General features: G+C 55.1%; 1 protein-coding gene across 1 annotated transcript in view; it reads right to left on the bottom strand.

Annotated features, from left to right (window-relative positions):
* The window catches only part of LOC116458341 (metallophosphoesterase domain-containing protein 1), a 78,952-nt gene that overhangs the window by 49,130 nt on the left and 16,552 nt on the right, over nt 1-13,270 (bottom strand). Inside the window, exon 3 of the mRNA XM_058431138.1 lies at nt 6,966-7,147. Coding sequence (XP_058287121.1) covers nt 6,966-7,147 — 182 coding nt within the window. The remainder of the gene's footprint in view (nt 1-6,965; nt 7,148-13,270) is intronic.

Here is a 13,270-nt window from a genome sequence, read left to right as displayed (position 1 = left end):
GCCATGAACTCTGGGATGGGGACCTTCCCCATCCGCATCCAAGGTTGGTCTCCGCACCCCCAAGAAGAAGAGAGGAGGCCACAGAGTAGACTGGAAGGAACAGACAAATTATGAGAGGGGCATGGAGGGGGGTCAACCACCAGCTTGTGCCAGAAAGTACTTGTTTCCCACACACGATCCTAATTACTGTGCCTGTGAGCTGCCTCCTGCTCCTGCAAGGGGAGGGCGAGTCCCCACCTGCTCCTTTCTGAAGCCCCCGACCTCCAATTGGAACATTGAACAGAGAAGGTGCCCGTTCTGCCGGCAGGCGCCCTGGGATTAAATCACAAAGAGGCAAAACGATTGTGTGTGGCCCATTTCCAGGCAAACCCCCTGCAGCCTCGGGCCTTCCACACAGTGGCAAATGAGGCAAGAACCAAAGAAACTGCCTTGACGTAAATTCTCCATTTCCCTTTCTCCCCCTTCCTCCCTCACGGATATTAATTAAGGGTTTACTTGCAAAAGACCTAGTTCTATTTCACTACATCCTTGGACCCCTTTTATATTGTCTCATATATCGTGTTATGCTCAGGCGCCAGTACAAAGTTAATTATAACTTCTAAGTACTCCATTACCAGGCCCTCATCTTCCTCCCCTGCCTGAGTCTGCTAAGGGTAGTGCCACTTAATTCACGGGCTCAACATGTGCTTTACAGACCACGCTTTTACAACAAACACCCCTGGGCACCTCGGTGCCAGGCTGGGCTGGGCTCTGGGGACCTATGCTGACCAGGGCATGGTCTCGGCCCTGGAGAGGCTCACAGAAGCTGCAGGAGGAAGGGGGGCCAGTAGGCTGGCACACAGAGCACCCACAGCAGCTCAGCAGGTGACACAGTGGGCAGAGGGGACAGTGGGCAGGACAGACGATAGCAGTGTCAGAATCACAATAGATGACTGCAGACGTCAGCCTCAAAGGGAAAGGAGAGAGGACACAGGAGCCCTGACTGACAGGGTCCCAAACACCACAGTGAAGTGCTTCATCTTACTACGTAGCCTAAGGGGATGGGTCAGAGGTTTGGGAGTTCAGTTTGGGATAGAACTAGTCTAAAACCCTGGCAGACACCCAGGAGGAGGTGTTTTGTAAGAAGACTAGACAATGCAGTGGCTGGATGAGAGAGATGGAGGCATTCTGCAGGTCTGGGTGGAGCGAGAGCTGGGGGGTCTGAGTGGTTAGTTATCATTTGGAAAGAAGGTGGCTGAGAGGCCTAAGGATGGACTCTAGGAGGAGCCCCCTTCGGTGGGCAGGAGGGGAATGAGGAACAAAAGGAGGAGATGGAAAAGGGCCCTGGAGAGGGAGGCCACATGGAGGCTGTGGCAGAACCCACGCTAGAGGAACCTGCGTCCAGCATCAGGTGCCACAGAGCTGAGAGGAGGAGAGGCTGGCCAGTACAAAGCCACCTGTGGCCTCTGGCAGTCACTACCGAGGGTGGCGCAGGGTCCTCAGGCTGTGGGGGCTAGGGGTGCAGTGAGGGCTGCAGAGGCTGCAGGCTTCCTGTGGCTGGGGGTGGGGAGGCCAGCCTGGCACCTGCCAGTCACAGAGAGGGAACTTTCTGGCATCTTGCAAATCCCAGCTCAGGAACTGACAGTTCTTGCAGGCATGGCTGTCACTCAGAGACGGCAGCAGAATTTGGACCTGGCATTCTTGCCTTGGGAAAGATGTGGGTGGTGCCAGGGCCTTGGGGTCAGTGGCTGCCTCTGCAGGGCGTCCTGGGAGGAGGGTGCTTCTGGGTGCTCAGCCTCCCCTTCTGCCCTCAGCACCCTGGCCTCCAGGGGGGCCTGCATGCTAGCACATTTCATCAGGTCCCGAGCACCTGTGGCCCCAGCTTCTAGCCTTGTCCTTGAGACCCCAACTCAAATTATGCTCCCTGAGTCTTCTCAGATCGCTTCCCAAGTCCTGTTTGGCAACAGCGATGTCTCACACTGGTCTGTGTCACAGCGCTGCCATCCTTGAAGCCCCCATTTACTGGTGGCCCACCCAGCGGCATTCAGGCATGCCCTGCCCTGCTGGGGTCACCATGGCCAGCTCACAGACAGGGCTGTGTCAGTGGGCTCATCATGCCACTCATGGCTGCACATTCCTCTCTGTCCAGGGCTCCCCTGGCTGGCGCTGGGCATGAAGCCTTGACCCTCCCCTCCAGGGGCTGACGGTGAAGGTGGGAGACACCCCCCAGCTGCAAGGTGAGAGCCACCAGCAGAGCCTAGACCAGGAGCTCTGGGTGTACAGAGGAGGAGGGAACAGCCCTGCCCAGCGGGGTGGGGGAGGCTTCACAAGGGGCAGCTCTGGAGGGGTGAGTGGAGCATGGGCCCAGGACCAGGGAGGGGAGCTTGTTCTACGAGTGAGGAGTCCAGCTGGCCGGTATGGCTGGAGGGAAATGGTGCTGCTGGTGTTGAAGTTGAGGAGTCTGTTTTGCATGGGGCAAGGATCTGGGAGCGGCAAGTTGTTCACCATGACAGATGTTTCACAATGACAGGGCTCCCGTGGTGCCCGGACTGTGCAAAGCGTTGCATGGGAATACTATTCATCAACCCTCCCCCACAGCCCTAGGGCAAGAAAATAATTCTCCCCGTTCTACAGGTGAGGCACAGAGAGGTTGAGAGACTGGACTGAGGTAACACAGCAAAGAAGAGGAGGAAACGGGTGAAGACAGCTGCCTGGCCTCCAGCCGCCCCACCTCCCTGCACTGACTGATCCGTCCAGGCTGTGAGCTCCCTGCGGCTGGTGAGGAGCAAGGAACCACCTGCACATTCTTTGCCATTTTCAGCGAGTTTTGCTTTTGCGTTCGCTCTTTATAGCTGGAGAACATGTCCTTATCAATTTTTTAGCTGCTTACTCGACATTTACAAATCAAGCTGCCGCTTCTATTTCATGAATACATTTGGGATATTAATGGCCAAGGGGAAAGAGGGGCTGCTCAGAGGGACTCTTTCATCCCAACCCGTCCCCCTCCAATGAACACAGACCCAGACAGAAGCCTGCAAAGGGGCAATGCATGGACACCAGTCACAGCCGAGCTGAGAGCAACGCACCTCGCAGCAAGTTAGAGTCTGCAGGAATTTAGCCACGCAGAGCCCGGTGAGGTGCCTTGTCTTGTCTTACGTGGTGGGTCTTTATTAATTTTTTGAATCTCTTCCTGTCTGTCTGGAGGTGGCCCCCAGAATATGATTTCAAATGCTTTCCATGAGATCAATGAACAGGGAAGGAGCAAGTTGTGAATTTCAAATTTAGAACTTTCTCATCCAGGAGAAGGGGCTGAGCCAGTGGGTGGGCGAGGGGGGCAAGGTGATGAGTTGGGTGTGCAAAGGTCTCCCGCCCTGTCGGCTGGGGAAGGGGCTCATGGAGGCCCTTGAGTGGCTGGATGACGCCAGGATTGACCCAAGGCCCAGGGCTGTCACACCCCTCCTGGGACACACTTGGCACCAGACATCCAGGAGAGTTGCCTTTGTTTGAAATTACCAGAAAACCACACTCCTCCCCCATAGAAAATCAGACACAAAGAGAGAGAGACAATCCTAAAGAAGAAGGTAAAACCCCATGACCCCACCACCCAGACATCGACTCTGGAACATTCTGGAGCTTCAGCCTTCGCCGGGTGCACTCTGGTTCTACAATCCATCACGGCCTTTGAAAAGTTTTCTAAAGGTCATCCCCATACAAAAACCTTCCCAAAGCTCCCCCTGCCCTTAGGATCAGCCCCACACTCCTGTCCACGGCCTGGGAGGCCTGTGTGGACCAGTGCCTACCCCACTGCCCTGCCTCTCCCACTTCCCAACACTCCCAGTGCTCTCCACTCCCACCCCAGGGTCGCTGCAGCCTCCGCGTCCTCTGCCTGGAACGGGTCCTGCCCAGAGCTGCACAAGGCCACCTCATTCTCACCCTCAGGCCTGGCCCAACATCCCCTCCTCAGGGAGGACTTCCGTGCCTACCCGGCTGAATGGCCATCACCACACGTCCGCAGGTGGGTCCCAGACAGACCCCATAGCTCTCTCTAATGAACGGCTCCTGTGCCGCCCTCATAGCTACGGAGCCACCATCCCCCCGCATCAGGCTGAGTGGGGCCCTGCGTGCTCAGGGTCTACTGTTACCCCAGGGCTTGTGACACACCTGGCACCTCGTGGGCTCTCAATGAGGGTCAGCAACAGGATGACGGAATGTTTCTTTCCAGTCTCTTTTTCTCTGTGACTGCTGTTGGGAGGGCCGTTGCTAGCTGAGACCACACGTCCATAGCTCTCAGGAACTCCACATGCTGTAACACACGTGTTGTTCCACCGCCTTCCCTGCCAACTCAATCTCAAGGTTCAGGTCCAATGTCTTCCTCCTAACACCTCACCCCTACCCAGGGGAGCCCAGATCTGGTAGACGCCAGTTCACGGGGGCAATCCTAACAGGTACACAGCACTTCACACTTTACAAGGCGATTCTTTCCTCCATTCCAACAGAGCCTCAAAACAACCTTTGGAGGGATGCGAGGCAGGGGAGCCTAATCGCTCCCTTTTAAAATGAGGCCCAGAGGGGCCACGTGGCCACTGCAGTCACCCAGGCAGGAAGCAGAGCCAGACTCCAAACAGCATCATCCACACCCTTACTTCCAATTAGGGAGGCTTCACCTGAAGAAGCAGAGGCAACACAGAGCTATACCAAGAGTTCAGCACTGGGGTCCAACTGCCCAGTTCTGCCATTTACAAGCTGTGTGACTTTGGGTAAGCGACTTCACTTCTCTGGGCCTTGGTTTTCTCCTCTGTAAAATGGGAATGATAATAGTTCCTGCCTCATTGTCAGGAGGATTAAATGAGTTACTAATACACACAAAGGGTATAGAACAGTACCCAGCACATACTAAATGCTCAGTAAACTTGAGCTTTATAGAAAAAAACGCCCCTGTCCAAATGCACCGAATAGGTGCAAAGTCCATCTCTCAGCCATGATCACCAAACTCTGGGGACCTGACCCACTGGCCAACCAAGGTGTCTCGCTTTGTGCAGTGGGCGAGTTCCCAAAATACCAGCGGCAAATGGGCTTCGATTCACGCTCTCACCCCCATGCAAATGCTCCTCCTCCCTCAATCTGAAGCCCATTCCTCCTCGAGTGAGGGTCCTGACATCTGCAAACACTTCCAGGCAGCAAAGGGGCGAGGCCCAAGGGAAAGAAGCTTTTGGAAAAGGAAGACCCCTTTACAAGTTGTAAGTTCACACTTTCCACCCATCACGGGCACCTGGAAGGCCAGGCTGTGTGTGAGAGACAGTCCTCACCCTTCAGAACCTCTATTCTCCTCTGTCAAATAGGGACACAAATGGTAGCCACCTCAAGTAGCTGTTCCCACATTCAACAAGGCAGAGGTGGTAGGAGCCCTGCCACCCCGTGCCTGGCACACAGTGGGGGCTTGGCCCACAGCGACTCCAGCCTCTCTGCCTGGGAAACGGCCTCTTGACTCCACCAAGTGGAACCTCCTGTCTTTTGAAACCCACAGCAGATGGGACAAGCAGCTTCCCTCGGGGAAGGGGCCCCTCCTGGGGGGCAGCCCAGACCTGGAGCCAGTGTGGGCAAGGGGAGAATCCCAGAGAAGGACTTCAGGAGCTCTATCCCCCGGCCTGCACTTCCTGCAGCCCAAACGGGGCCTTTGATTAGAATTTCCCGTTTGAAAAATCGATATTTAAAGCCCTCTGCCTGCCAAACAGAAGGGAAGGCCTTGCTTATAAATATTTGTCTTGCCTGGCAGAGTCGGGCCCCTGGCTCGCCGCAGCTGCCCTGCCTCGCTCCTGGCCCTCTGCTTGCGCAGTCCCAGCCAACTGCACAGCGGGACGCCCCTGGGGAGGCGGAAGGGACCGTCTGGCAGCCACGTGGGGCTGCGCAGGAAGGTGAGCGGCCCCGCACCCACGCCTCCACGGCAGCAGGCCTGGGTGCTGGGCTGCACAGGGGCCGTCCATCTGTCTTCCCCCGGTGGGGACAGAGACGCCTCACTGTGAGGTTTCTCTGGATTCCAAGGCAAGCGAGTTTTCCCAGGGGGTCCCCCAGGTTTAGTTCTTATTTTTGAAAAAAAGCACAAAGACAAAACCCAGGGGATGTGCTTATAAATCATCACCCACCATGGTGCAGTGCATGGGAAGGGGCTCTGCTGCTGAGACCAGCAGCTGCCCACATCTGGCCCCTGGAGAAACCATCTACATGGCAGTGGGTGACTGAGCTAGGATGAACCAGCTGAGCACCTACCCTGGCACCACTATTCTCCATGTCATTCATTCATTCACCCACTCAGCCATTCATTCATTCATTCATCAGTTTCTTTTCTTTTGAGACAGAGTCTCGCTCTGTTGCCCAGGCTGGAGTGCAGTGGAGTGATCTCGGCTCACTGCAACTTCCACCTCCCAGGTTCAAGCAATTCTTCTGCCTCAGCCTCCCATGTAGCTGGGATTACAGATGCCCACCACCACACCCAGCTAATTTTTTTATTTTTAGTAGAGACAAGGTTTCACCATGTTGGCCAGGCTGGTCTCAAACTCCTGACCTTGGGTGATCCACCAGCCTCGGCCCCCTAAAGTGCTGGGATTACAGGCATGAGCCACTGCACCCAGCCTCATTTATCAATTATTTATTGAGGCCCTACCTTTGCCAGGCACTGGGGCCTGGACGCACAAATGGACAAAGACATGAGCAGAGTCCCTTTTGGAGGGGGTCTTCCAGGCCAAAAAAAAAATCCCACAAACAAATGGAAAGTCACAACCGAGACAGATGCTGGAGGAGGAGAGGTCCAAGGTGGATGGGAGAGAAAGGGGCACCTGCTCTGAGAGGTCAAGGAAGGTGACCAGGCAGGCACAGGCCAAGGAGGGGGCCCGGGCAGCGCAGGAGGGAAAGGCAGGGAGGCAGCCTCGGGAGCTGGCGGGAGCCCCCTTCCTGCTCAGCACAGCCACCCGCCTGGGGCAGGAGGGACCTACCGAGCCACTCGTTGAACTTCTTCACCTCGCTCGGGAGCCCCAGCTCAGTGAAGTCCCCAGCGTGGATCAGCACGTCGCCGTACGGCATCTGGATGGGGTCCGTCCTCGAGTGGGTGTCAGAGACGCAGACGAAGCGGGTGTAGCCTGGAGGCTTGGGGGCATCGTGAGGCACCGGGTCCACCCTGCGGGGAGAGATGACACTGCGGGTCAGGAGGCCATGGAGCCGCGAGCCTGCGGGTGGTGCATCTGCAGCCCCATCCACCACAGCTCACAGCCCCGTCAATCCTGCTCAGATCCACCAGACCAGGGACTGGACGCCCAGCCTTCCCAGGGGTCCACCCCGGCCCGAATCCTGACTTCTCTCATCTTTAGCCAGGCAAAGCATGTTTGGCCCCCAAGCCTCAGTTTCCCTGTCTGTAACATGGAAACGTCGGGTTGGGAGGCTGTTGGGAAGGTTAAAGGGAGTGAGAAGCGGGTGCAGCGAGCATCTGCCCTCCAAGCTGAGGTGCTGCACAGCTTCCAGCCTTTTGTTCGTTATCACCCCCAGAGGGGCCTTTTCAAGATGTCTTTTATTTTCCCCTACTCACTTCCCTCCCATGAAGCTTTAGCATCACAGAGATGCCATGTGTGTGTTTAGGTACCTCACGTCCACCTCTGCTTTAGACAGAAGAGCAAGACGTTTTTTTCACTCCCCAAGCACCAGATTTTACCCCTTAGGGGCGCTATGGCCCCCACTGAAACCACATGGAGTAAAGCCTATGGTTGGGCGATGAGGACGCCTGCCCAGGCTGTGCAGGGCACGTCCGCCAACGCAGGACATTAGCACGGGAGGGGGAGTTTCAGGAGAACGTGTGAAATAAAGACCCTAAAGGAAAAGTGTCCATTTTTCAAAACTGTAAGAGAGTGTGATCATTTCTAGACCAAGGGCCTTCCGGGGCTGTGTCAGAAAACAGTCCTGGAGTCAGAAGACCGGGCTTTGCACAGCCTGGGTCTGCACATCTGTAAAACGAAGCTACTTCACCGAACAAAAATAACATTTTTAAAAGCGGCATAAATGTAGGTTCTTGTGCCTCAGGAGCCCATCGTGGCCCTCTCATTTGACAGACGAGGATGCCAAGATCCAGCTGGGCTGAGCAAGCGGCCCTGGGCACCCCAGTGCAGAAATGTGGACGTGAGCTAAGACCCCGGCTCCCCGTGGACTAAGACCCCAGCTCCCCATCCAGTGCTGTCTCCCCTACACGTTGCCTCCCCAGTTGAATGGTTTTACCAGGCTCAAAACTCTTAAAAACAACGCAATGACATTTCAACAAGCAGCTCTCTCCAAATGAGTATGCCGCTCGAGGAGTTGTGTTTAAATCTAATTATGCGGCAAACCAAAAGCGGTGCCATATCAGTTACATAAATACTTTTAAAGACATCTTTCTAATTATCCTTTTTTTTTCAGACAATATACTTCGAAGAAATTTAATTAACACCTTACGAGAGACGTGGGTTCAGCATGCTAATGTGCGGGGCGCACTAGCGCGCTCCATCCACCGCAGCCGGAGGCGCCGAGCCAGCCTCCCCCCACCACGCCGCAGCGGGAGCGCGCGCACCCAGGGCCCCTTCCTGGGGGTTGTTAGGCCTAAGGAGAATCCCAGCAAGTCAGAGCTGGGCTACACTGGGAGGAAAATGAATATGAATCCAATGATGACCAACCAGGGAGGTGCTAGCTTTTCCTCCTCTCCATTCACTCATTCACTCATTCATCGAATACGGCACATCCTGAATGACTACCGTGTGCCAGCCCTGAGCTCAGCGGAGGGCCACAGGGATGAACCAGGCTGACCCCTGCTCACGACAAGCCCAGAGACTGATGGCGGCAGCAGATTTGGCCAGGCGATGACAATACAGCCAGCACGTTTGACAGGGCAGCAGAGGGGACAGGGCCCAGAGAAGGCCCTAACCTGGCCTGGGGTCTCCTGGAAGCTTTCCATCAGGAGTAGTGTCTGAGCTGGTCTGGAAGCTGAAATCTCCTTCCCAGAAATTCCCACCACTCTTCTGTCCCCTGGGGCCCCCAATGACCCCCACTCCCCATGACAGACAGCTGGTGTGACCTACACACCCTACCGCCCCCACACACACAGCTGATCAGACCAAGGGCAGCCAATTGCTACTGGGCTACTGGCCTGGCACAGGAATTCAAGTGAGCCAATCAAATTCATTCATTCATATTCTCGCCTTCTCTCTCTCCCTTTCTTCTCTCCCTCTTTCCCTCTTTCTCTCCTCCCTCTCTCTCTCCTCCTTTTCTCTCTCTCCCCTCCCTTTCTCTCTCTCTCCTCCCTTTCTCTCTCTCTCCTCCCTTTCTCTCTCTCTCCTCCCTCTCTCTCCTCCCTTTCTCTCTCTCTTTCCCTCCCTCTCTTCCCTTTCTCTCTCTCTGTTTGTCTCTCTCTCTCTCTCTCTCTGTCTCTGAGGTTTTGAAGATGTCATAAGGTGACAAAGACTAAGTCAAAGAGACAAAGAGAGATGAAGAAGGGAGAGACAGGGAGCACAATGCCACCCCCGAGCTGCTGGGGCCCCGACAGTCTACCCTCCCAGGAGCCCCGCCTAGCAGAGGAGCCCTAAGAGGGCCTCAGCTCCCACCCGCCACCAGCCAGCCAAGAGCAGTGCGGTTCTGAGGGCTCTGGTTGGGCTGGGCCTGCTGCTGGAGCCAGAGCTCTTTAATTAACTCCACTCTTATTTCCCTGCACCCCGAGGCTTCTGGAGCACAGCGAAGATGCAGACCTAGTCATCCCCAGAGAAGGAAATAGACTCTCATTTCCTGGCACAGTCCCCCAGCTATTTGGATTGCAACAAAGGCTCAACTTTGAAATAATAACAACAGTAATGATTTCAATGATCCCCACGCATCAAGAGCTCATTATGTGCCAGGCATGTTACAGGCGGTGGCTCTCTTGACCCTCATAATGACCATCTAAGCAGGGTACTATGCGTAGCCCCATTTTACAGGTGAGCAAACTGAGGCTCAGAAAAGGCTGACTTGTCCATGATCTTAGCTACAGGAGCTGGTGCAGCTGAAATTTGAAGCTGGTTTTTGGGTCCAGAACTCACATCAGGCTGGACTATTACCAGGCTGGACTTCATTTCATTCAATCAACCTATGGACAAATCTTACTGAATGTCTCTAAATGCCAGGGACCTGCTTGGTATAAAGATACGTCTGTGGGTAGGACACCCACAGAGACCACCGGTGTGAAGATCCAGAAACCTGACAATGTTTGCAAGTGAAGGAAAGAGCAAAAAGAGTCAAAATATGGAGAAAGAGGCCAGGCACAATGCCTCACGCCTGTAAACCTAGCACTTTGGGAGGCCAAGGCGGGTGGATCACTTGAGGTCAGGAGTTCAAGACCAGCCTGGCCAACATGGTAACACATCGTCTCTACTAAACATATAAAAAATTAGCTGGGCGTGGTGGCAGGCGCCTGTAGTGCCAGCTGCTTTGGAGCCTGAGACAGGAGAATCGCTTGAACCCGGGAGGCAGAAGTTACAGTGAGCTGAGATCACACCACTGCACTCCAGCCTGGGCAACAGAGTGAGACTCTGTCTAAAAAATAAAGAAAGAAATTAACAACAACAATAGAAAGAGAGAGAAAGAGACAGTGAACAAGAGGGCATAATTTGAAGATCCAGCTACACCTGAAGCTAGACCCAAATTGGAAATTCTTAATATGGGCCAGTAGACTCCTTTTCATCCCTAAGGCAACTTAAGTTGTGTTTCTGATACTTGCAATGACAGTGAAAAGTTAGCCCATGCCCAAGCTCCCAGCTACTAAGTTACAGAGTGGAATTTGAACCCAGGGCTTCACAACAGGAATCTGGGCATCTAATCTCAACACTTTGTGACCACAAAAAAAAAAAAAAAAAAAAACAAAGTGCAAAATGGTTCTTTCTCAGTGACATTCTGCAGGGACCAGAAATAAGACGTGGAAGCAAAGGCTTCTTATTTCTTGGAGCCAAACTCAACTTCCCCAAAGCTTCTGCCTACTTGGGTGGCTCTGAGACCTGACACCCATCTCCAGCTCTCCCCAGCCTAGGCCGATCTTCTTCCCATGGGATTCCTGGCAGCAGGAATAGCACAGAGGAGAGAACACGGCCTCCGACGCCAGACCCCAGGCTGGCACCCCAGCTCAGTAACTGCCTCCTCGCTGTGCCCCTGGACCCCACCAGGCTCCAGCCCTGCTCTGTAGGGTGGGGATGAGCCACTCCCTCTTTGTCATGTTGTGAGAACTTCGCCAACCTTCACAGCTGGAGCCCTGATGCCAACACCCCTGCAGTGCGCTCTGGATCCTGCTCTTGGTTCTTTCTCTCCCATAAGCCACTGGTTCTGTGGAAGTGCAGTTCCTGGTGCCAAAAGCCCAGAGAGGCAGCAGAAGCAGAGGCTGTTACCCCTCGTAACCCTATTCCTGCAGAAATGGGGTGCTCTGAAGGTCCAGGCAGGGACAGCTTCCAACAACTCATCCAGCCGTGTGACTGGGCATCAGCCATGGTGTTTTAGTAGGAAAGGACCTCTAGTCCCTTCCTCTCATTTTACAAATGGGGAAACTGAGGCCTGGAGAGGAGCAATGACTGGCTGGATCAGCATCACACAACAACTGCCCTGACCCCTTGCCCAGTGCTCTTCCCACAAAGCACTGCATCCAAGGGGACCCTGGCCACAGGACCCTCCTGTGTCCCCACACCTGTCCTTCCTTCCTACATCCTGGCCTCTGCTCTTGCTGGTCCCTCTTCCTAAAGTGGGCCTCCCACTCCACGGAGGCCACAGTGCAGCTGGTCCTCCACGCCCAGGGATTATGCCACCCCCACCCCCACAGAAAGTCGTCCGTGATCCCTGACACTCCTCCTGAGTCTTGCCGCCTGTCCCATTCTCACTCTCTTCTCTTTCCTGCTTCCTATTCCCTGTGCTAGGCACCAGGCATGCAGCCCCATGCTCGTGGAGGGGAGCGATGCTTGGGAAATCCTCCCACAGATGAATGTGTCAGCACAGACTGAATCAGGTGCCACAAAGCGTGCGCCACAAGGCCCAGCGCTGAGCACCTACAGCTGGAGCAGGAAGGACTTCCCTGAGGTGGTGACACCTGGGTGAGATCTGAAGGAGGAGTCAGTGCTCATAGGGCAAAGAGTTGGGATCAGAGGGAACAGCATGTGCAAAGACCTGAGGCAGGAGGAAGACTAGAAGGTTTGAGAAACTGGAAGCAGCCACCGCATCTGTTGCCCAGCAGGACAGGGATGGAGAATGAGGCCTGAGAGCCAGGCAGTGCCGGGTTGTGAGTCCTCCCCACCTGCCTTGCTCCTTGTCCCCCTCCCTGCACTCCAGGCTGAGCTCCATGTCTCCAGGAGCTTCTCAGTGTGTGGGCAGGCCAAGGACTGGGTGGGAGTCCCAGCTCCCCACGCTCACCTTCCAAAGCCTCAGCATCCTCATCTGTAGAGAGGGGGTCCACACCAACCTGGGACAGCAGGAAAGGCCAGGAACAAGGCACAAAGGGGCTACTCTAGGCCTGGCACGCAGCTGTGGCCTTCCATCCCACTCTGCTGTAGCTTCAAGGACCCGGTGCAGCCTGAGGGGCTCGAAGGGTCTTTAAGCAATGACTCAAGTCTCTGCCATAATGCCTTTTAAAGGTCAGAGAGGAGTTGCTGTGCCTGCTGTCGTGGCCCTGGGGACCTACGTGAGAGCTCCAGGATAACGCTGTCCCCCAGTACTCACTCTTGCCTTCTCACTGACCACCAGGCCAGTGGTCCGCCTACCCACCCAGGACAGAAGGGCTGGGCCTGGAGGAGCCTCCCGCGACCCCCACAGGGTTTCTCAGTCGCCGCGGCAAGGAGTCTTCAGCCTTGTTCACAGCCTAGAGGCCCAGCTCCAGAGATTCCTTACCCAAGCAAAGGCGGCCTCGTCACCAGCAGGGTCTCTGGGGGCAACTGCATAAATCACAGGACTCAACCAGAGGCCATGTTTGGACTGTCACTGTTGTTATTAAATATAAATTGTGGATTTGTTAAATAAGGCCCCCTTGCTCCCTCACCCCGGAGACAAAGCCCAGGGTGGCGACAAATCACATGTCGGGAAGTGGCAGCCATCCCCCTACCGCTCCTGGGAGGGAGCAGCCGACTCGCCATGGAAATCCATTCAGCCACCTCCAGCAGCCTGCATGCTTCCGAGCTTGGGGTGTGGAGTCTGAATGAAGAGGCAGTGGGAGGCAGCAGCCCCCTCATCCCTGTGCCCACCCTGGCTTTACCCAGCTGTGTGCAAAGTTGTGTTTCAAAGCTGGAGC

This window comes from Hylobates moloch, unplaced genomic scaffold, assembly GCF_009828535.3.
Source record: "Hylobates moloch isolate HMO894 unplaced genomic scaffold, HMol_V3 SCAFFOLD_19, whole genome shotgun sequence".
NCBI classification, from domain to species: Eukaryota; Metazoa; Chordata; class Mammalia; order Primates; family Hylobatidae; genus Hylobates; species Hylobates moloch.
Note: the sequence above shows the minus strand (reverse complement) of the source record. Positions and strands in the feature narration are given on the sequence as shown.